This window comes from Nicotiana tabacum, chromosome 3 (genome assembly GCF_000715075.1).
Source record: "Nicotiana tabacum cultivar K326 chromosome 3, ASM71507v2, whole genome shotgun sequence".
NCBI lineage: Eukaryota > Viridiplantae > Streptophyta > Magnoliopsida > Solanales > Solanaceae > Nicotiana > Nicotiana tabacum.
Genome location: NC_134082.1, coordinates 149,515,436 through 149,537,113, shown reverse-complemented (window position 1 = coordinate 149,537,113; position 21,678 = coordinate 149,515,436). Strand labels below are relative to the sequence as shown.

The 21,678-nt window shown below is 37.0% G+C and overlaps 2 protein-coding genes across 3 annotated transcripts; one reads left to right on the top strand and one right to left on the bottom strand.

Moving 5' to 3' along the window:
• Positions 1–2,314: 2,314 nt before the first annotated feature.
• Positions 2,315–7,587, top strand: LOC107762499 (allantoate deiminase 2). Its single transcript, XM_016580862.2, has 12 exons — positions 2,315–2,638; positions 3,468–3,553; positions 3,802–3,905; positions 3,977–4,061; positions 4,177–4,293; positions 5,401–5,510; positions 5,590–5,695; positions 5,802–5,888; positions 6,374–6,616; positions 6,735–6,860; positions 6,934–7,095; positions 7,358–7,587. The coding sequence occupies exons 1-12, from the start codon at positions 2,485–2,487 to the stop codon at positions 7,478–7,480; spliced, it is 1,503 nt and encodes a 500-aa protein (XP_016436348.2). The 5' UTR covers positions 2,315–2,484; the 3' UTR covers positions 7,481–7,587.
• A 521-nt stretch (positions 7,588–8,108) lies between these two features.
• LOC107762487 (C-type lectin receptor-like tyrosine-protein kinase At1g52310) lies at positions 8,109–16,209 on the bottom strand. Of its 2 annotated transcripts, none has more exons than XM_075250052.1 (5): positions 15,889–16,209; positions 15,666–15,726; positions 11,126–11,554; positions 10,342–10,897; positions 8,109–8,867 (listed from the first exon to the last, which is right to left on the bottom strand). In XM_075250052.1, the coding sequence occupies exons 1-5, from the start codon at positions 15,970–15,972 to the stop codon at positions 8,339–8,341; spliced, it is 1,659 nt and encodes a 552-aa protein (XP_075106153.1). In that variant the 5' UTR covers positions 15,973–16,209; the 3' UTR covers positions 8,109–8,338. The 2 variants fall into 2 exon arrangements, with proteins under 2 accessions (XP_075106153.1, XP_075106154.1); XM_075250053.1 differs by having other exon boundaries at positions 11,126–11,551.
• Between the last annotated feature and the right edge of the window lie 5,469 nt (positions 16,210–21,678).

Here is a 21,678-nt window from a genome sequence, read left to right as displayed (position 1 = left end):
AAAAGGTTCTTTTTGGAAAAAAAACATTTTCAAACAATGTTTTAAAAGGCGGGGGCGTGAAGTGACGCGTTTTACCTCTGACGAGGCGAGGTGTAAGCCCTGAGACATGGGGCGTAAGTCCCACAAATCTTTAAATTTTACTAATTTTAAGAATTTTAAGATAGTATAAAATAAAAAATAATTATAAAAATTATATTAAAATTACTAAATTATACCAAATAATCTATTTAAAGTATTTATAAATTATAATCCAACTATGAATAATACAAAAGGTATGACATATATCATAATATGCAAATTAGCTGCAACGTCGTTACAACTCAAACATCAAAAGTAATGTATTCGATGTGAAATCTTATATGTATCTCTTAAGGTATAATGAATCTTGAAAGAATTTCGATATTATAATTTGATTTTTTTTAAAATACTTCTTTTATTTAATATGTTTTCTATTTGAAAGAGAATTTATATAAAAATATAATTCACAATTTAAATATGATTTTCTAGCATCATTTATTTTTAAGTTTCAACAAGTTAATAAAGTGACACATAATTCACCATACTATATCATGATAACTAATTATCTGTAAATAGTTACTAGCTAATACTGAGCTATTAAGTTAATAAGTATTGTATCTCGTAAACATGAAAAAAAAATATTTAAGAAATAATTATTAAAAAAATATGGACTAATATAATAAAGACATAATAATAGTTAATAAATAAATACTTTTAAATGAAAGATTTTTGTTTAAAATCTACTATCATAGCAATCTTAGTGGGTAATATGTAATAATTTTTATTTTAATTATGACATAAAATACTCTCAACTTAATGATTTATGATTAAGAAAAAAATAATTTTGAATAGTCAATAATTTATTAAGAAAATTTGAGGAGCACAATCGCATAAAATTTTATTAAGCGAGTCCAGTACGTTGGGCGTTGGGCGTAAGTCCCGACGGTCGAGGCGTAAGTCTCACAGAACTAAGCCTCATGCATAAGTTCAGGAGCATTTTACGAGTGCTCCATTCAAAGCGAGCCCCATACGAGCTTCAATTCTGCCTTTTAAAAGAGAGTTTTCAATCACACCAATTATATATTCGAAGAGAAACAAAAAGGCTTCATATATCACAATGGAAATAGATAAACTAAGAATTCTTTTGTTATAGATGTAACAAAGGAGTTGGTAAATCTAAAACGAAATTTAACCATAGAAAAAACAAAGGTTTTGTTTTCTTTATGATATCTTTGTCCCCTGTTGGATGTGGCCGTATCTTTAATATTTAATTCGTCCAAAACAGACAAAAAGGATAACGTAATATTCAATCTTATTCTATTTGAAACTGTGTAAGATGAGCAATGAGTATCAAATTATCAAATATTTCAATTGGGAGACGTAATCGCTTTCTCCACTCCTTGCTAGTGCCAAACAATAGAGTATGCTCTAATTTGATTTGATATAAAATTTAAAAAATAAAAGAAGATTTTTAAAATATATGATCCTAAAAGTTTAAGGGATAAAAAATTTACGAGGTTATGTATTTGTATGGCTATAAGCAAAGGCGGATCCAGGATTTAAATTCTATGGGTTCAACTTTTAAAATTTTAGCATTAAAAAAATTATATCTTTAAAGTTATGGGTTCATATCTACTATTTTTATAATTTTAATAAATTTTTACATTAAATTTTACTCCACATCAAAAGTTATGGGTTCAGTTGAACCCGTTAAGACTACACTACATCCGCCACTGGCTATTATAGCTCTTCATTAAAAGTAAAATGAGTAAAATAAAAAATTTAAAGTTAAATTATACTATCTAAATATAAAAATATGTCATTCTCTTTTAAACGAATTAATAAGAAAAATAGGTCATTTAAACTGAAATAGAGGAAGTAACATAAGTGGCGGATGTAGTACAGTATAACCGGGTTCAATTGAACTCATAACTTTTGATGCGAAATAAAAATTTATTAAAATTATAAAAATAATAGATACGAACCATAACTTTAAGAATTTAATAAATTCAATATTAACAAATTTAAAATTGAACCCATAAATTTTACATTTTGGATCCGTGTTTGGTAATATAGTGCTGAACACTGGACTCCAGAAAAAGAAAAGAGAAATGACGAAAAAGGGAGGAATAAAATAGAATTACTATAAAAGAAATGAATTTATTTATACAAGAATAAATATTTGGTGGAACCCACAGCATCTTGCTTTGGGTCCGAGACCATTTTGGGACCCATAAACCCGAAAAAAGAAAAAAACAGGTAGAGCCTTCAGGAGTCACGAGCCACGAGTATTAGCTGAGAACAAATAACGAGGTGGGTGTATGTATATTATTATAGGAGTAGTGGTGTGTAGTGGATTCCTATAATCTAAAAGTCACTTATCTTTCTCATTTTGAGAGAGAGAGAGAGCCGTGGCCTTGTTTGCTTGCTTTTGTTGTTTCCTCCATAAGCTTGCAGCAAGTAGCCATGGCGGCTCCTTCTCTTCACTCTTCTAATCCAACCATCCAAACGTCATTTCCAATTTCCCATGCAATGACGAAGAACTTCGTTTCGATCTTATGTTTCTTTCTGGTTCTTTATCCTTCTTTCACCATGGCTACTTCTGCTAACACATTCTTTGGTAATTTCGAGTATTCATTTATTTGTGTTTTTTCTTTTTGTACATGACAAGTTGTCGTTTTTAGACCATTTTGGATTATAAATGAACCCTTCAATATCTGAAGCTCGAAATGTATGGTTAAGGTCCTTTTATTTGGTTTTGTTGTTGACGACGTTGTTGGTAATTTAGATATAGGATATTTGGGAATGATTTGTTAATGGGATGATAAAAAGTTGTGACCTTTTTGTTTATTCTTCAAATATTCCTCATTCTTTTAATGCGTATCTTAGTCCTTTTTCTCATGATGCTTTTGCAAGTTTTTGGGGACCGTTTTGCTTAGACAGTTGTCCTTATCATCTGAAGAAACTATATTGGGTTGTTTTACATTTTAGTTTCAGGCTTAGCAATTAATTTTATCTAATAGAGTATAAGTCATGGTTCTCTAGCTACTGGAAAAATTAGTCCCTATATCTTCATGTTTGTATATTCGTGCCCCTCTTCAATTCATTACGTCTCGAATCATAACATCAGACAGAGTACAAAAGTATGATTCTGTTTCTTTTATTAGTTTGATTATTTTCCAGGTTAATAACTCTCTGCATCTGTCTCCATGAATAGTCATTTCTGTAAAAAAAAAAAGTCATCTTTTCTAAATCGTAATATTGAATATCTCTAAAAATTGGTTCTTTCCAAATCCAAAAAGTTGTATTTATCATAATGCAGAACTGTTTCCTTTCAATCTGATAGGGCAAGATTCGTTTTTTTTTAATATAAAAAAAGCAAAAATTGCTCTTTTTATAATAAACAACTTCAAAGTTGTAATAATGTGGTGCTCTTTTGTGGCCATTAGGTGAAAATATAGAAGGCATGAAGTATGATCTGTTTCCTGAAATCCTCAAGGAGGAAGCTGTTGCAAGACTTAATGAGCTTGGAAAGGTATTAACTAAAGCAAGGCAAACTATTTATATCATTACTAGTGGAAGTCAAATTTCCTGTGAGGAATGTTTTTTTCTTGTGTCTTGCCAGAGTTTTCTTTTTCTTGGAATACATACAATACAATATGTACCAATGAAAGTTTTCAAATTTTAAAAATCTGTTAGTCCATTTCACGGCTGCTATATATCTCTTATCCAACTTTTCGTCAGTGGATGAGTTGAAGTAACAAGTTTTGTGTTGTGTGGCAGGTAAGTGATGCGAGTGACTACCTTGAAAGGACATTCCAGAGCCCAGGATCGATCAGAGCAGGAAATCTTCTTCGTGCATGGATGGAAGATGCGGGCTTGAAGACGTAAGTTTTCAACTTATCATATTGTATTTTAATGCTTCAGAAAGCTTAATTGAGAGAACTCCTGATTCCAGGTGGGTGGACCAAATGGGCAATGTCCATGGTCGGGCTGAAGGGATTAATCCAAGTGAAAAAGCTTTGTTAATTGGCTCTCATTTGGTGAACCATTGATTTCCTTACATCATTTCTTTTAGTGTATTTGTTTTACTTCCCAGCATCACTAGTTTAAGATGTTGCATAAGAACCTGAAATTGAATGTTTTGTGTTGCAACAGGATACAGTTATCGATGCTGGATACTTTGATGGCTCATTGGGCATAGTATGTGCAATATCTGCGTTGAAGGCATTGAATGCCACTGGGAGGTTGGATAAACTCAGGCGGCCGGTTGAGGTGAGACACAAAAATATCAGTAAACATGTTACCCTGGAATATTATCATCTTTTCTGTTTTCTGTTCTGTTATTCTTTGTTGTAACCGCAAGGGTATATCAAATGCATTTTTTAAAAGTTATCAGCTATATCCAAGGGGGGGACTGCAACGTTATTTTTGACCTCTCATTTCCTAAAGACAACTGTTAGGGGAAGTGCTCAATCTGAATTACAGAAAGTAATTTTTTCTTTAACGTAACTATCACATTTCAGTTGCTAGATTGATGAGGATCCTATAGTTCAAGTACTAGTTGTGAGTTGCTAGCCATAAGATTTCCCACAAATGATCTTTGAGGTTTGGGCTTTGTTCTGGTTTCAACTGCTATGTTTCAGATTCTGTCAATCTGTCTTTGAGGTTTACATTTAAAACGCTTGGAAGCTAATGTTTGTGGTTGCTAAGTTGCAAGCTAATGTTTGTGGTCGCGAAAGATGCGAATTGCATATGATGCCTTGAAGTGGAAAATTGGTTAATACTTGTTAGCTCTCTGTCTTTCCCTACTAATGGAATCTGCTTTGCTGAATATGTCTGTAGACTCTGTACTAGCCAAAGTTCCTGTCATAGCGTGTAGTAGTTTTCATAACTTCTGAGTGATGCTTGCTGATGTATAGTACTAAACTTCAAGAGGACAAGTTCAAATCCATCTGTAAGAGTGTGAGAGTATTTGTTAAGTTTAGCGTTCCCTGGTTTTCCTTCTCCTTCTTATTGCATCTTTCTTCTTCTTTGGGAAAGTCCTTATCTCCTTGTCTTTCATCTTTTAAGTGTGTGAACTCACTACCGAGCTGTGTAATTTTCCTCTCTTGGCCCTCTAACCATAGCTCAAAAAGTATATTTTCCCCTCTTTGAACATTATATCCTTGGACAGTCAAAATTTTGCGTTTACATCCTTGAGCAGTTGTAGAAAGTGTTACAGCACTAATAATAGTGCTAGTTGCCTAATGTGTTGTTGCTGCCAATCTGACTTCTCTTTTGTATTCTTTCTATTTTACAACTTTTATTTTCAGTTAATATCATATCAAATATTATTTTAGTTTCTCCTGCTTTGCAAATATCTTATGTACTGTTTTGCAGGTAATTGCATTTAGTGATGAGGAGGGAGTGAGGTTCCAGTCGACCTTCTTAGGAAGTGCAGCTATTGCTGGCTTATTGCCAGTTTCAGCATTGCAAATACATGATAAGAAGTTTGTATGGCTAACCTAAAAGCTTGTCTTTGTTTGTATGGCTTTTTTTTCTCAAACATTAATGTGCAACTGTTTTCAGTGGTCTGACAGTGCAAGGTGCTCTCAGAGCAAGTTCTATAGAAACTACAGAAGAAAACCTTTTGCAGCTCAAATATGAACCAGAATCAGTTTGGGGCTATGTTGAGGTCAATAAAAGTTTTCAATATGCCATATTGAAATTACAAACTACTTCATAAGATCTCTGGTAATATAGTTGCTGATGGTGGATCTTATTCAAATGGTCTTTCGCAGGTTCACATTGAACAAGGACCCGTACTGGAGAATGTTGGTCTCCCTCTTGGTTTAGTAAAAGGCATTGCAGGGCAGACAAGGTTGAAGGTGTGTATTCTTATCCTACCGCCTCTTGGCTGTCATCCGCTTTTATTCTAACTAAAAACTTATCGTCCATGTTCAACTCCATTTTTTCCTTTCCTGTAGCGAAACCACCTTTTTCTAGTTTTTGATTTCCACGGTTTGTTTCATCCCTCCTTGTAAGATGTTGGATCATGTTATGTCATCCCTTCTGGTATATAACGTGCAATGAAGAAATAAGAATGTCTGATTGGCTGTTATATCTATTCAGTCTATCTAGTTTTGTTAAGTAAAAGGCAGTTCTGATCTTTGTGATGATATGATATTACAAAGGGGAAAAGTACTTAAAGTATGTGAGAAAATGATTTGTCCGGGAAATCTGTTCTATGCACAATCTACAGCTTGACTCACTTCTAGTTGCTACCACTCATCTCCTTTTGGTATATATTGTCCCATATAATTTTGGTTGAAGTAATGCTAGCTTGACCAGACCTTTGAATTAAGCACTGCAGGTGACAGTGAGAGGCACACAAGGACATGCAGGAACAGTGCCTATGAATATGCGACAGGATCCTATGGTTGCAGCTGCTGAACTAATTGTATTTCTGGAAAGCCTTTGTAAACAACCTGACTATTATCTGTCCTATGATGGTCAATGCGCTTCTTCAACAGTGGAATCTCTTGCAGGATCTCTGGTCTGTACTGTTGGAGAGATATCAAGTTGGCCAAGTGCAAGTAATGTCATTCCAGGCCAGGCAAGCACTCCTTAAAACTTCTGGCGTACAACTCACATACCGTTTCATTGTTCGTCATCCAATATTCAGGGAAAGAATCTCTGGGATGCTTATTACTATATATATGCATTTTTCACAGGTGACATTCACTGTAGATGTACGTGCAATGGATGACACGGGACGAGAAGCTATAATTTACGAATTCTCCAATAAACTTTATCATATGTGTGATCGACGTTCCGTCTTTTGTAACGTTGAGCGAAAGGTGAGAGATACCTAATTATTTGTGGCATTACCTGCTGCATATTCTATGACTAACACTTCTCTTATTGGTTTAGCATGATGCAAATGCTGTCGTTTGCGATCCTGGCCTAAGCACAGAGCTGAAATCTGCATCTCATGCTGCTTTGAAGAGAATTACTGGTGAGGATCCAGGTGATGTTCCAGTACTGATGAGTGGAGCAGGTCATGATGCAATGGCCATGTCTCATCTAACCAAGGTGAGCTATACTCAAAACCTTGTATTTTTCGACTTGGACGTGATTTTCTTTCTTTCTTTTGATAATGGTGGTGTAAGGGCCACTTGCGAGACTCGAATATTTCACCAAGCACTTGCTACCTCTTAGAGTACAGGTACTAGGTAGCTCTATCCACTTAGGCAAATAGGAATGCCTATGTCTCCCATGGTTTTACCCACTTCATTGACACTATGAACGTGATTTTCTTTCTTGTTTGTATTAAAGATTCACTATTTTTCGATAGGTGGGAATGCTATTTGTGCGTTGTCGTGGAGGCATCAGCCATTCTCCTGCGGAGCATGTATTAGATGATGATATTTGGGCAGCTGGAATGGCAGTACTTACATTTTTGGAGACCCTCTTGTAATTACCGGCATTCTGCAATGCAATCTAGTTTTCCATTCGTAATCATATTATGTATATACATCGATTCAAACTTCTGTAGTTGCAATAATGAAAATGTATATTTGCAAATAGCAATTTCGCCTGTTCATAGTGAACCGACGTTTGATCAAACTCTTGCTTGAGCATGATTCGAATAAACGAGCGAATATACAAAAGCAATAATCTCTTTGAAATTTTTGAAGCGACATCCTTGCAGAACAGATATCTACCGTCCGACCAAGTTTAGCCTAAGTTGCTTTAAATCCTTTTAACTTTTGAAAAATGAGAAGACAACTTGTGCAAAAAGAAAGCATGTTCGAAAAGTGTTTTTTTTTTTTAAGTTGTGTGTGTTTTGTAAATGGAAGAACTATTTACAAACCATCAAAACACTTCTTCACGAACCTTTTTTTGCAGAAGTTTCTTGAAAGAATTTAAACAAACATGTTTTTGGAACAAACATGTTTCTGGAATTCTTTTGACAATATTTCAAAAAGAATCCGTGGACATATCTTGAATAGGTTGTTACGCATAATGACAATTTAACACAGGAAATTAGAAATGAACTTTGACGATAGTGGTACTAAATTATATAATATAAAGCACCCACAAGATGAAATGCATGCTGGCTTTGGTGATATCAAGTGAAAATCAACTGGTCTTACACGTACAGATTAGTAACTGTAGCTACATTTTAACCATTATGGACTGTTTCAAGGCATTGCATGTCCATCAGCAAGGTGACAATAAAATCCTAAAACAGTTGTGGCCCTTGCAAATAGGTTAGAAACATCGTGTAACTAGTTTCTGTTAAAAGAACTGCAGATCTGTAATTCTTCTCCACTTACTTTACACTAGGAGGTTGAGCTAATTGTTGCAGCTGGTGGACAACGTGGGACATCCTAGGACGCATTGACGGCACATGTTGTGTACAAGAATAAACAAGGTCAACAACCTTTTGGATAACTCCAACTTCAGGAATATGAGAAGAGGAAGAAGATGATATGACAGGATCCAAGAGCTCTACATAGCGATGAGCCTGCACCAGAGGCGTGGCCCATTCAAATATACTCTGCCAACCAACAGAATCAACTGCTTGTGCTGGTCTCCGACCGCTCATAATTTCAAGCAGGAGAACTCCAAAGCTATACACGTCACTCTTTGTAGTAAGCTCATTTCTGTAAACAAACTCCGGAGCAAGATACCCATGAGTACCACCTGCCATGACTCTCCTCTCATGCATAACTTCCCACGGTACAAACTTAGACAGACCAACTCCCATTAGATGTGCGCCAAAATCTTCGTCAAGAAGTACATTGCTTGCACGAATATCCCTATGCACAACTTGTGGCTTCACTTTGTCATGAAGAAACCTGTCAAATTTGATGAAATAAGCACAAAACTATGTACAAGCAAAGAATTGCCATTACAGAGGTTTGCAAGCAAATAATGCCATGCTCTTGAGTCAGCATCTCTTGTGCACTAGCTGAAACAGTATGACAAAACCGAGAGTTTTCAACAACTACCTCCATACAACAACACAACCAGACCAGTCATTCTCACCTTAGCCAGCTAGATCCCTCAATTCAGAAATTAATTAGGTAATAAACTAATTTAGTAGTAATAGATAGTAACATAATTTAGTAATAGAGAATAACATAATTTAGTAATAGACCCTGCATCATCTTTCTCTATTTTTCGTTTTTAACAAATATACCATAGACGTGACTGGTTTTAAGGTACCTTATCCATCGATAGCCAGAACTAGGCATCGTGGTTGATTTGCGTATGACAGCGACCTCCATATAACTCGTAGATATGCACAACTTCTTTACTTTGTACTTAGAATGACTTCTTTGCTTTCTGTATACATCCTCCCGAGAACAATGTAAGACACTCAAAACGGAAACACATGAACACAAAAGAACAGTAATATGTAACTATCCTATATAATTTGAAGGTTTTGTTTATAACTGAGATGTCACTGGCATCCATTTCCTTAAGTATTTTATCTCTTCTATCTCGTTTCTGTTTGAATTCTTTTTAGCATAAAAGAATTACAAAGACCTACTTGCAAACTTTCTAGATTTCTAAAAGTACGAAATGACCCCAGCTTACTCAAGCACAACAACAGCAACAACAACATAACCAATATAATCCCACATGTGGGGTCCGGGGAGGGTAGTGTATACGCAGACCTTACCCCTTCCCTGAGGAAGTAGAGCCTAGCTTACTCAAGTGACCTATATTTTTCAATTTATACCAAATAAATTATGGAAAGTAATACAATCTGATCAAAGAAGTCCATGAAAAGTTAAACCACCAGGGACCATACATTATTCATCATATTAATTAAATCTGATGATGCTAGATAAGCCCGTGGATTGGTCTATCTTATATCATCATGAATAATTGGAATTAATATATAGGCTTCCTCTTGTACCTTCCAAAAATTCTTCCATACATATTTCTTGTTGGGGATTGGGCGGTGAGTGGTCTCATAAGCCTCTGGAAATTTTATTCACCAGCATTTCCATGTCAAAGGAGTAAGAAGGGAAATATTGCAAGAGAGATCATGCATTCTTCTTCTTTTTCTTTTTTCAATTGTATAAATCATGTATTCGAACCATCTATATTTACCCTTGTATCACTTCCCGATAACATCCTCCAATTGACATGAAGCCAAACATGTATATATGAGTTCATACTCGTGTCCAAAAAAGGGATGTATGACAAGATTTAAAGAATAAACGCACATTTCTAACTAAAATAATCCATCTCAAGGATAAATTAAAATATTTATTCCTAATCTACAATGGAGATGAAGATAATATTAACGCTACTTACGCAATTCCTTGAGCAAGGGTGGTGGCGACTTTCATTCTCATGCTCCAGTCCAAACTCCTACCTCCTCTAGGAATATGGTGTAGCCACCTATCCAGGGGTCCATTGATAATAAACTCGTACAGGATATAGCGGTCACCATGATGATAACAACATCCTTTGATGGAGACCAGATTTGGATGATGAAGTCTTGCAACCCTTCCAATCTCAGAGTAGAACTCCTTCTTCCTCTGAAAGCCAGACCTCTTCAATCTTTTCACAGCCACCCTTGAACCGTCAGGTAAAAGCCCACTATAGGTACCACCTGTTTTGGCATCCCCAAGGAGACGATTTACTTCACTGAAATTCTTTGTCATGGACTTTACTTCGTCACGATTGAAGATTTTCCAAGATGGCGGAACTAATGCTAATGATGCACGAGATCTTCTCCGTCTTTTACTTCGCCTATAAACAAGAAGCCATATCACAACAGCCAAAGTAGTGCAAAGAATCAACCCACTCACAACTGCAAGGATTATGAGATATTCCCTGTGGCAGCGCATATGGCGACACTTGCTCCCTAATGTATCAAAAACATAAGAAGATTATTCAATATCTAATTAAGGCACGTAGATTGGATTACTGTTATCTAAAATGTACTGCTTATGGAAAAATTAAAAGGGAACTACAGAGTTGTTAGTCACATATCATCACCATATTATATTAGGAAAAGAGTTTGCTCCCACTTTTCAAAATTACACTTGGTGAAGAAAAGCAATTAGAAATAAGTTGTTCTGCAATCACTTACCAGCATCAAGCATGCATAAAGAAGCATGAGTTGTATTGCATCTCTCAGCTATAAGGGGTGTACTGCCATTGGTTATCGATGTACACAAATCCACTGACTTAAAGCCATAGCATGAGAAATTTTTGCAACTTGAGTTAAAAGTTGACTTAAGATCAAGACTCTCATTCCAGCTAGCTTCATTGTCAGACCATTTCCAACCAAAACCAGCAGTAGTATTAATGCTCTTTCCACCAACCCAGCATCCGTTACTATCATTGCCACAGAGCTTTTGGACAAAGTTCAGTTCTTCTGAAGATGTTATGGCAGCAAGGTTTCCTCCAAAACCGTTGCAGTAAATCTCTGATTCATCCCATTGCAAAGAGGTTGCATTATATTTGAAACACTTTTTCCCATTTGGGCTGCTAAACCAACCAGGATCACATCTTTCTGCTTGCAAAACAGTAGACAATAGTGTCAAACAGATGAGACATAATAACTAGAGTAGTTAAAAATCACAAATTACACTAAGAAAAATCATTTTGACAGATCAAAATAAGTTTCAGTTACACTAGTGCTATAATTATACTTATTCTAACTTCTTGATTTATCTAGAAAGAAAAAAATAATACTAAAACTTTTTTTTATTTATTAGCGAGCGGAAAAATAATACTCAAAACTTATCCAGACTTTCCCCTAGATAGTCACTCATACATTTTTCCTACTTAACTTTCTTTTGCTCTTTTTTTAATTTTTTTTATAACAGTGGTGTCCAGGCTAGCTAGCGTGCAATCTACCTCTCACTAGTACAGGTACCGCGTAACTCTGCCCACCAAAACTTAGGTAGATGAGAAGAAATTACCTAGTGTATTTTGTCTCTTCCCTCTTTCCTTAAATTGAACTAGAACTAGAACAAGGTACTACCAACTGACTCAACGGCTTCTTCTAATTTTTGGAAATTCTATTGAGTGAAAAGCTCCTATGTTGCTTTCCCACGATAACATTCTTCTATCTCTGCCCACTTTTCTGGGACAAGGGATGGGGTAAATGGTAAAACAAGCAGAAAAAAGTACTGCAAATCAAATTCAAAAACGTGACTAATATTTACATGAAAGAAGCTTTTTTTTTTATAACCATGGTGTCTGGGCCAGCTTACACGCAACTCGACTAATTCTATGGGATACTGTGACGACCCGGTCAGTCGTCTCATGAGTTACCGCTCCGTTTCCCCCATTTCTGCTTCTTATTGCTTTGTCTATCGGTTATATATGTGATCGGGTTGGTTGGCTCGGGTTCGGAAAGGATTTGGTAAGGTTTGAGACACTTAATCTTTTTTGAGGAAGCTTAAGTTGGAAAAGTCAACCGGATGTTGACTTAAATGTTAGAGGGCTCGGATGTGAGTTCCGGTGATTCAGATAGCTTCGGGAGGTGATTTGGGACTTAGGAGCGTGATCGGAATGTGTTTTGGAGGTCCGGAGTAGATTTAGGCTTGAATTGGCGAAATTGAATTTTTGGCGTTTTCCGGTTGATAGGTGAGATTTTGATATAGGGGTCAAAATGGAATTCCAAGAGTTGCAGTAGTTCGTTGTGTCATTTGGAATGTGTGTGCAAAATTTCAGGTCATTCAGACGTAGTTTGGTTGGGTTTTTGATTAAAAGCGGAATTCGGAAGATTTTGGGAACTTAGACTTGAATCTGATGAGTGTTGGTTGATCTGATGTTGTTTGAGGTGTTTTGAAGATTTGTATAAGTTTGAATAAGGTTTTGCGATATGTTGGTTCTTTTGGTTGAGGTCCCGGGGGGCCTCGGGGTGATTTCGGATGGTTGACGGAGAGTTTGAGATTTTGATGAAGCTGCAGATTTTCTGCTTCTGGTATTTCCGCACCTGCGGATTGGGGACCGCAGGTGCGATGTCGCAGATGCGATGAACGGGGCCGCAGAAGCGGAAAGGAGCTAGGGAGTCAGAAACCGCAGAAGCGATTGGAGAACCGCACTTGCGATGGCGCAGGTGCGAATAGTGGATCGCAGATGCGGAAAGCTGGGACTTAAGTGAGGACCGCAGATGCGGTGGCCTTGACCGCAAAAGCGGTACCGCAGATGCGAAAATGCCTGGGTCAGAATGTATAAATTGTTTCCTTCGCGACTTTTTAAGCTATTCCACCATTTTTAAGTCGGCTTTGGAGCTTTTTGGACGATTTTGAAGAAGGATTTCAAGGGAACTTCATTGAGGTAAGGATTTTGGACCTAAAACTCGTTCTCATGGTATTATTTCACGGATTAGAGCTATAATTAATGGAATTTAAGGGTTAAAATTGGGGAAACTAGGGCTTGGTATTGGAGACCTAAACTTGAGGATTCGAGGGACCATTTGTGGTCGGATTTTGGTACTTTTGACATGTGTGAACTCGTGGGGAGATGAGGAATCTATTGATGTGAATTTTATCGAATTCCGAGACGTGGGCCCGGGGGTTAGGTTTTGGTAATTTCGGGATTTGTGTTGTATATTGATTATTTTCGCTTGGGCTTCGTCCCCTTAGCATATTTTGACGCCGTGATTCTGATTTTGGATAGATTCGACGCGAGTGGAGGCCGATTCGAGGGGCAAAGGCGTTGCGGGCTTGAGTTTGGACCGGATTGAGGTGAGTAATGATTGTAAATGATGTCCCGAGGGTATGAAACCCAAGATTGCACATCGTTGTGCTATATTGAGGTGACGCACACGCTAGATGACGAGCGTGGGGTCGTGCACTGTTGGGAATTGTGACTTAGTCCGTCTCGAATGATTGTTTTACCGCTTATTTGACTGAAAACTATTTGCTATCATCATGTTTTGGGCTGAATGTCATATTTGGGATTCGTGCCAACTATTTGAACCCTTAGGGGATTTTTATTGATATTTCCTCATTGTTTTGACTTTATACTTGAACTCAGTCATGCTATATTCTACTGTTTTTCATAACTCAACCATGTTTACTCTGCTTTAACACTTAAATGACATTTTAAATGATATTTTGGGCTGAGCACTATATTTTACTGTTGCCCGAGTGGCTGTGAGATTCTAACTGAGTAGGGCCGAGGGCCTATGTTGTGAGGAAACACTGATTATGATTATGAGGCCGAGGGCCTGAGATATGTACGCCACGAGGTGGCTTGTTGATATGAGGCCGAGGGCCTAGTGATGATGCCACGAGATAACCCCGTGTGCAGATTCAGGCGTTGTTGATCCCGCTAGCGAGTGTTGATCTTTCCAGCTCGGGCAGATCCGAAGATTCTTTAGGTAGCTGTCGGCGTTCGCGGCACAGAGCTTCTTCCCTTATCTTATTTCTCTTTGTTTTAGATTTGTATTGAACTCTGTAGACTTTCCTGTCTTATTCCGGATTTTTAGATGCTCATGACTAGTGACACCACGGTATCGGGCTGTGTTGGGTTGTATTCCGCAAATTGTTTGTATTGTCACTGCTTACTTTTGGATTTATAGCATGTTTAAGACTAAATGCCTATTGTTAAATTGCTTAAAACTGGATTGGAAATGTGTCGGCTGGCCTTGTCTTCACGAGAGGCGCCATCACGATCGGGTTCGGGTTTAGGGTCGTGACAAATACCTGAGATCTCCCATCAGCAACGGGTAACAGGTAACTCTGTCCACCAAAGCTTGGACAAATGGAAAAAAATCACCTAGTGTTTTTGTCTCCACTGAATTTGAACCTGAGACCTTAGGTTCTCAAAACCACTTCATAAACTATTAGGCCATACACTTGGGTGCTTAAAAAAGAAGCTTATTTTTGCAAGCAAACAGAAGCCAAAAGAGATGTTCAAAAGGCATTAGATCTTAAACTCATGATGGACCATGAAACTTGGGTATTATTAACTTGTTTATATCTAATACCACAACTAAAGATGAATTTTCACTCTGGAAGTGTCTGTACCTTCGTACTTAGATACGGGAGCCACTATGCTTTGACAGTGAATGGACAGCCAAACGAATTGTGCTTGATTTATATGATTGTGCTAGCATATCAGCCTCAAAGAATTCATTTGGGATAAGGTTTCCAAGATCCGGAGACTGAAACATTAAGCAGAATTGGCTAACACTGCCATCTCAAACTAAGCTTAAGAAAGCCTAAGAACTGTGCTCCACCTGGCCATTGACAATTACAACAACTATAAGTTCAGTTATTTCCCCTGCCTCCACCCATATGTCCTGTGAATCTGATAGATGGAAGCTGTTATTTGGCCTCTGTGTTATGAATTGTGTGACTCGAGCTCAGCTTTGGTTTGATGATGACATTGTGTAAACTTCAGTTTTACTAGTGGAGTAGATAAAGCAGACTAGTCCCCTTAAAAGCCCGGTACTTTAGTGTTGGGGACAAGTAATATTTTATGGACGGGATGCCTAAAGTCATATATAAGGAAAGATTATAAAAAGTATATCTATAATTATAGATTTAACTCAATTATAAATTCTGAAAGAAGTCAGAGCCTAATCATATTAGCAACAGCCAATCTGTTAGTTCCAAATAAAATGACTGGAGAATAATAGTCGCAAATTAAATCAAAATGATTACCATCATCATGACTTTGATTCTCAGAAGGAGCTGCTTGTGCATCAACTGTCTTATTAGAGACCTGCGAATTTAAAAAAAAAAAAAATCAAAACTTGCTCCAAATTCACATTACTAGCTACATGAATTCCAATAACAAATTCAGATACCCTTTTCTTGAACTTAAAATAATCTACAGGAATATTTTGCAATATAAAAGGAAATAAATATGTGGGTTATTACTTACAGAAGTGGAAGCAGAGAGCTGAAGCAGAAAACAAGAAAATAGAAGTAAAGGGAACTGTAAATGCATCAGAAGCTTAACACCCATCACTTATTCTCTCTTTTAGCAAAACCTAGAATGATTTCAGTGTGAAGTTGGGCATTGCGGATATGGGTGGGTAGGGTTTTAGTAAGAGAGAAAGTGAAAGACTTCACATTTGGGAAATGGGGGAAGTTGAAGTGTTGAGTTGAGTGGTTAGTTGAATTTAGAGCGTTGGACTTTTGGAGAAGAGAAGTATTGTTCAGACAGACAGGGTAGTTAATTCTCCCCTTATGTTTGTCCCCACCCCTTTTAATGACTTCGGTCAAATCGAAGCATCTAACTATATTTCATCACCCAAAAAAATGTGTTGGCTTCCCCTACCCTTGAGAAAATTCTTCAAAATAATTTGCATTTGAAAAACAAAGCAATCTGAATTCAAAGTTGTTGTAAAATATACCTTTGTTTATAATTGTTACTTAATATATGTGTATCAAAATTATATTTAAGTTTCAATCTTTTCATTCTTTATTTTATATAAGGATTTTTTTAAATTTTGATAGGTATCAATGAAACTTTTATCTTATTATAATTTGAAATATGTTTAAAGTATAAATAAACATTTTTAAAGAATTATTCATAAATTTTGCGTCTATTTCTAAAATGACATTTTTCTATAACAAGCATTGATATAGGTTTAAAAAGTCCTTACTCTCTTCTAGAATGTATTTTGTTTGAAGAAAAATATTTTATCGAAAAATATTTGCAAAAAATATTTATTTCACTATTCTATCACTCTCTAAAAATCGAAAACCCTTTCAAATGGATTATTGAAGAAAGCATAAACGAGGAGAGAGTTCAAGAGATACATGCAATGATAGAGGTACTGTCCTTCGCTTTTCTTGGTTGTCAAGCACTGTATATGCTGGTACTAATCTTCGTGCAAGAGATATTATGTGGGAAAATCTTATCAATATCTTCGAGAGTTATAACAGAGGATAGTTAGTGTAACCACGTGATTTTTGCCCGGTAAAAATACTCCTATAAATTCACAAAAAATAGATTTGTTTTAATTATTTTTATTTTTATAGAATTTTTTAGGAATTTCTTGTTAATTGTTGTTTGCATTTAGTTACATATTTAATATTTTTAAAATTATAAGAAAATACTACAAAAATTTCATGCATTGCATTTTGATTTTTATTTGCATTTTTAGGATTTAAGTTGTTTATTAATTACATTATTGAATAAAAATCACAAAAATATTGGTCACTTTTACATTTGTAATTTTTAGTTTTAAACTAATAATTTCCTTTCGTTATTATTTAAGCTAAATTAATTGTTCAAATGTTAGAAATAGTTAATTAGATTTATTTCACAAATAAAATTTTGATTTAGGACCTAATCTAGGTTTTTAATAATTAGGTTAGGATTTAAATTAAAAGTAAAGAAAAAAGAAACACAGAAAGGGAAATAAAGATGTCACGACCCGGATTTCCTACCCTCGGGAGTCGTGATGGCGCCTACTAATGCGAGCTAGGCAAGCCAATCCTTAACTGCTTACTTCATTAACAATTTCTTCTTTTAACAATTATCAGTGATAACATGAAAGCAACGGAATTTAAATGATTATGTGGAAGACTTAAATTAAAGAATACGAAACCATAATGCGAGAATCAACATATGCCTTTACCCAAGAATTGGTGTCACATTACTCACGAACTTCTAAGAGTACTAAATACAACAGTTTGAAAGAAAAAAATATATAAGATGTTTGTCTCGAAATACAAGAGATAACATACTGGAATAAAAGATAGAGGAGACGTCGGGCCTGCGGACGCCTGCAAGGCTATCTCGGTGTCTCACTGGACTGAAGGCTGACCCCGCGCTACTGCTGCTGTCCAAGACCTGGATCTGCGCAAAAGAGCACAGAGTGTAGTATCAGCACAACCCCATGTGCTGGCAAGTGTCCAGCCTAACCTCGGCGAAGTAGTGACAAGGCTAGGACCAGACTCCAAATAGACATATGCGGTTCATATACATATATATATATACAACGAAAAAGAGATACAGAAATAACCAGTCAATGTGGGAGGGGGAAACATGTTGTGGGGAGGTAACAGTTTCAAATAGAAATCCGCAATAACAGAAAGAAGCAGCAAAGCCAGAATATCAACAAGAATCAAAAGTCAACAATTTGCACGGCATCACCCTTCGTGCTTTACGCTCTTCCTCGCCCAAAAAACAATCACAAGGCAAATAGGGTAAGGGAATTTATAACCTCGAAGTAAATCAAATAACAACAAGTAATGAAAGAAACAACATAACTCGGATATCAACAAGGAATCAGGAATCAACAAATGCACGACATCATCCTTCGTGCTTTTACTCTCGTCCTCACCCAAAACAATCATATAATAAAAATATGCACAGCATCACCCTTCGTGCTTTTACTCTCTTTCCTCACCATATAATCAATAAAATCGGCATGGAATGGTATATCATGCGGCACGGCATCACCCTTCGTGCTTTACACTCTTTCCTCATAATAGCAAACAATGCACGGCATCACCCTTCGTGCTTTACACTCTTTCCTCACGATAGCAAATAATGCACGGCATCACCCTTCGTGCTTTAACACTCTTCCTCACCCAAACAACAATCACAAACAAAGGGGAAAGGGAGTAGACAAAGAATGATAGAAATCTCGGCAAGGGAATATAATTAAGCAGCTAAATTCCGGCAAGGGAACACAATTAAGCAGTTAAATACCGGCAAGGGAACACAATTAAGCAGTTAAATCCCGGCAAGGGAACAATATCAATATTCTCAGCTTCCCGACAAGGGAGATAATCAACAAAACAACAAACATCCCGGCAAGGGAGCAATTTAATAATTCTTTCTCTTTCTTTCACTTTCACTTCTCATCTCACTTTACCACCTGAGCCAATGCTACATAGGGGTTCAATCATCTCGTACACTTTTACAATTCGTATTATAACTCGAGCAACACTCCTCGAAGTGCAGGGATCAAATTTTCTTTCACATGCTTGTTACAATATATAGAAAATCATCATTAAGGCATGGAAGATACAACAAAATCAGAATATCCTCAATATAAGGACTCACGGTCATACTAGACACCAACCTATAGATACTCGTCACCATGCCTATACGTCGTACTCGACAATTATCACGTAGCAAATAAGACTCAACTCCTAATTTCTAAAGCTAAGGTTAGACCAAACACTTACCTCGAAGCTTTGAACACCACTCAAGCCTCAATTATAGCTTTACCCCTTGATTCCACCACCAATCCGCTCGAATATAGTCACAAGTTACTTAATTACATCAATAAGTGCTAAATGAATCAACCCCAATGCATGAAAATGAGTTTTCCCAAAGTTTTATTCCAAAAAGTCAAAATCACCCCCGGGCCCACGTGGTCGAAACCCGAGGTTCGGACTAAAACTCGTTTACCCATTCCCCCACGAATCCAAATGTATAATTTGTTTTGAAATCGGACCCCAAATTAAGGTCCAAATCCCCAATTTTTAGAAAAACCTAGGTTCTACCCAAAACACCCATTTTTCCCCATGAAAATCTTTGATTTTAAGTTGAAATCATGTTAAAAGATGTTAAGGAGTGAAGAAAATGAGTTAGAAATCACTTACTAGTCGTTTTGGAGAAGAAAAGTTATTTAGAAAATCGCCTCTTATGTTTTGGGGGTTTGAAAAGTGTAAAAATAACTGAAATTCACGTGTATTTATACTCTTCTGAAGCCCCCTGTGCGGACCGTGCTAAGCCGACCGCGGCCGCACAGCACCCACCGCGGACCACGCAAAGCTGACCGCGGTCGCGCTGGCCCTTCCTGAAGACCTGCGGACCTTTGCCTCGCGCGGACCGCGCTAAGCCGACCGCGGCCGCACAGCACCCACCGCGGACCGCGCAAAGGCGACCGCGGCCGCACGCGATTCCTCGCGGGTCGCGCTAAAGGGTTCAGAAGCCTGCAATATTTTCCTGAACCTGCAACATTTGATCTTTTAAGCCTACGGCATCCCGAAACCTACTCGAAACTCACCCGAGCCCTCAAAGCTCTAACCCAAGTATGCACACTACTTAAAAAACACTCTACGAACATATTCGTGTGGTCAAATCATCAATATAACATCATGAACATCGAATCGAGCCTCAAGATCAATGGAATTTCTCAGATTTTCCTTTTAAACATCAATTTCCCAATTTGGGTCCGGATCGCGTCAAACGACGTCCGTTTCTAACCAAACTTTACAGGAGTGATTTCAAATATCTATAAGACGTGTACTGGGCGCCGAAACCAAAATACGGGCCCAATACCATAGTCTTCTAACCAAATTTTATTTCCAATTTCCTTAATTACTTCAAGAAAACAATTTCACTCAAAAATACATTCCTCGGGCTTGGGACCTCGGAATCCGATTCCGGGCATACGCCCAAGTCCTATATTTTCCTACGGACCCTCCAAGACCATCAAATCACGGGTCTGGGTTCGTTTACCTAAAATGTTGACCGAAGTCAAAAAAAAATTTTATTTTAATATCAAAACTTAGCTTTTCACAGAATTTCATATTTAAGCTTTCCGACTACGTGCTCGAACTGCGCACGTAAATCGAGGCAACCCTAAATGAGGTTTTCAAGGCCTCAGAGACACAGAATTCAATTAGAAACCGGTGATGACCCCTTTGGGTCGTCACAAAGGAAATATTTGGTCTTGTTCATAAAAGCTGGGTCAATTCCTAAAAGCCCAAATGAATTAAAAATTCGCTCAACCCCCTCCCCCAGCCCAATCTTTACCAAAATCCGGTCCAGTCCTATTTTAAACCAAACGACCCCGTTTTTCCCCTCAGTAATCCCAGTCGTTGATCAATTATGATTTAACAGTTGGGAACTAAAATCTCAAGTCCCATAAATCTGTCCGAATGAGCCCAAGCCCTAGAGACCCTCCCCCCCCAACAGTTCATCTCCCTCGTCTCTCTCTCATATTTACTATCTGTCGCCGCTAGAAATCGCCCACGGCGGCGGAGACACTCCAAACTCTCCCAAAATTACACTCTACACTCCTCTCTTCATCCTCAACATAAATTCACAATCAATTGTTCCAAAAACCTTCCCAAATCCGGCCAATTTCAAATATAAGAAAATCAGAAAACCTACATATGGTTTTTCTAGAAATTTCAAGCACATTTTGGCTCAAACTTACATGAGTTGAATGCTCTTGACATGAGCAATCAATTCATGTTAGTTTGGTTCATTTCAAAACTCATCGAATTCCAGCCAACTCACCACTGACCGGCCAAGGCTTCGTCGCCATCATCGTTCGTTGATTCGCCTTAGTCGTCAACTTATCTTCTGGCCCAAAATCAGTATACCCCTCTTCTCTTGTTCCTTTGATTCTTTTTATGTTTTGAAATTATCAGTTAGGTTTTAATTTTTGATTGTTTTGTTTAATTGATTCACTTGTTTAGTTAATTGTATGATCACTAGTTTAATCGTGTGTTGTTTTAGGCTAATTGAATCAAGTTTATTTAATCTAGTAATCTAACCAGGTTTAATTAGTTAGTTTGTTTCTGTTTTATTTGTTCTTTGATATTGGTCTTAATTGGTCAATTGTGATGCTTGAATGTCAATCGAAATTAAGGGGTTGAAAGGGTAATCACAGAAACTTTAAGGGTTAATTGGAAATCAAAATTAGGGAATCTAGGGTAGTGATATAGGAAAACTGCTAAATGAGAGATT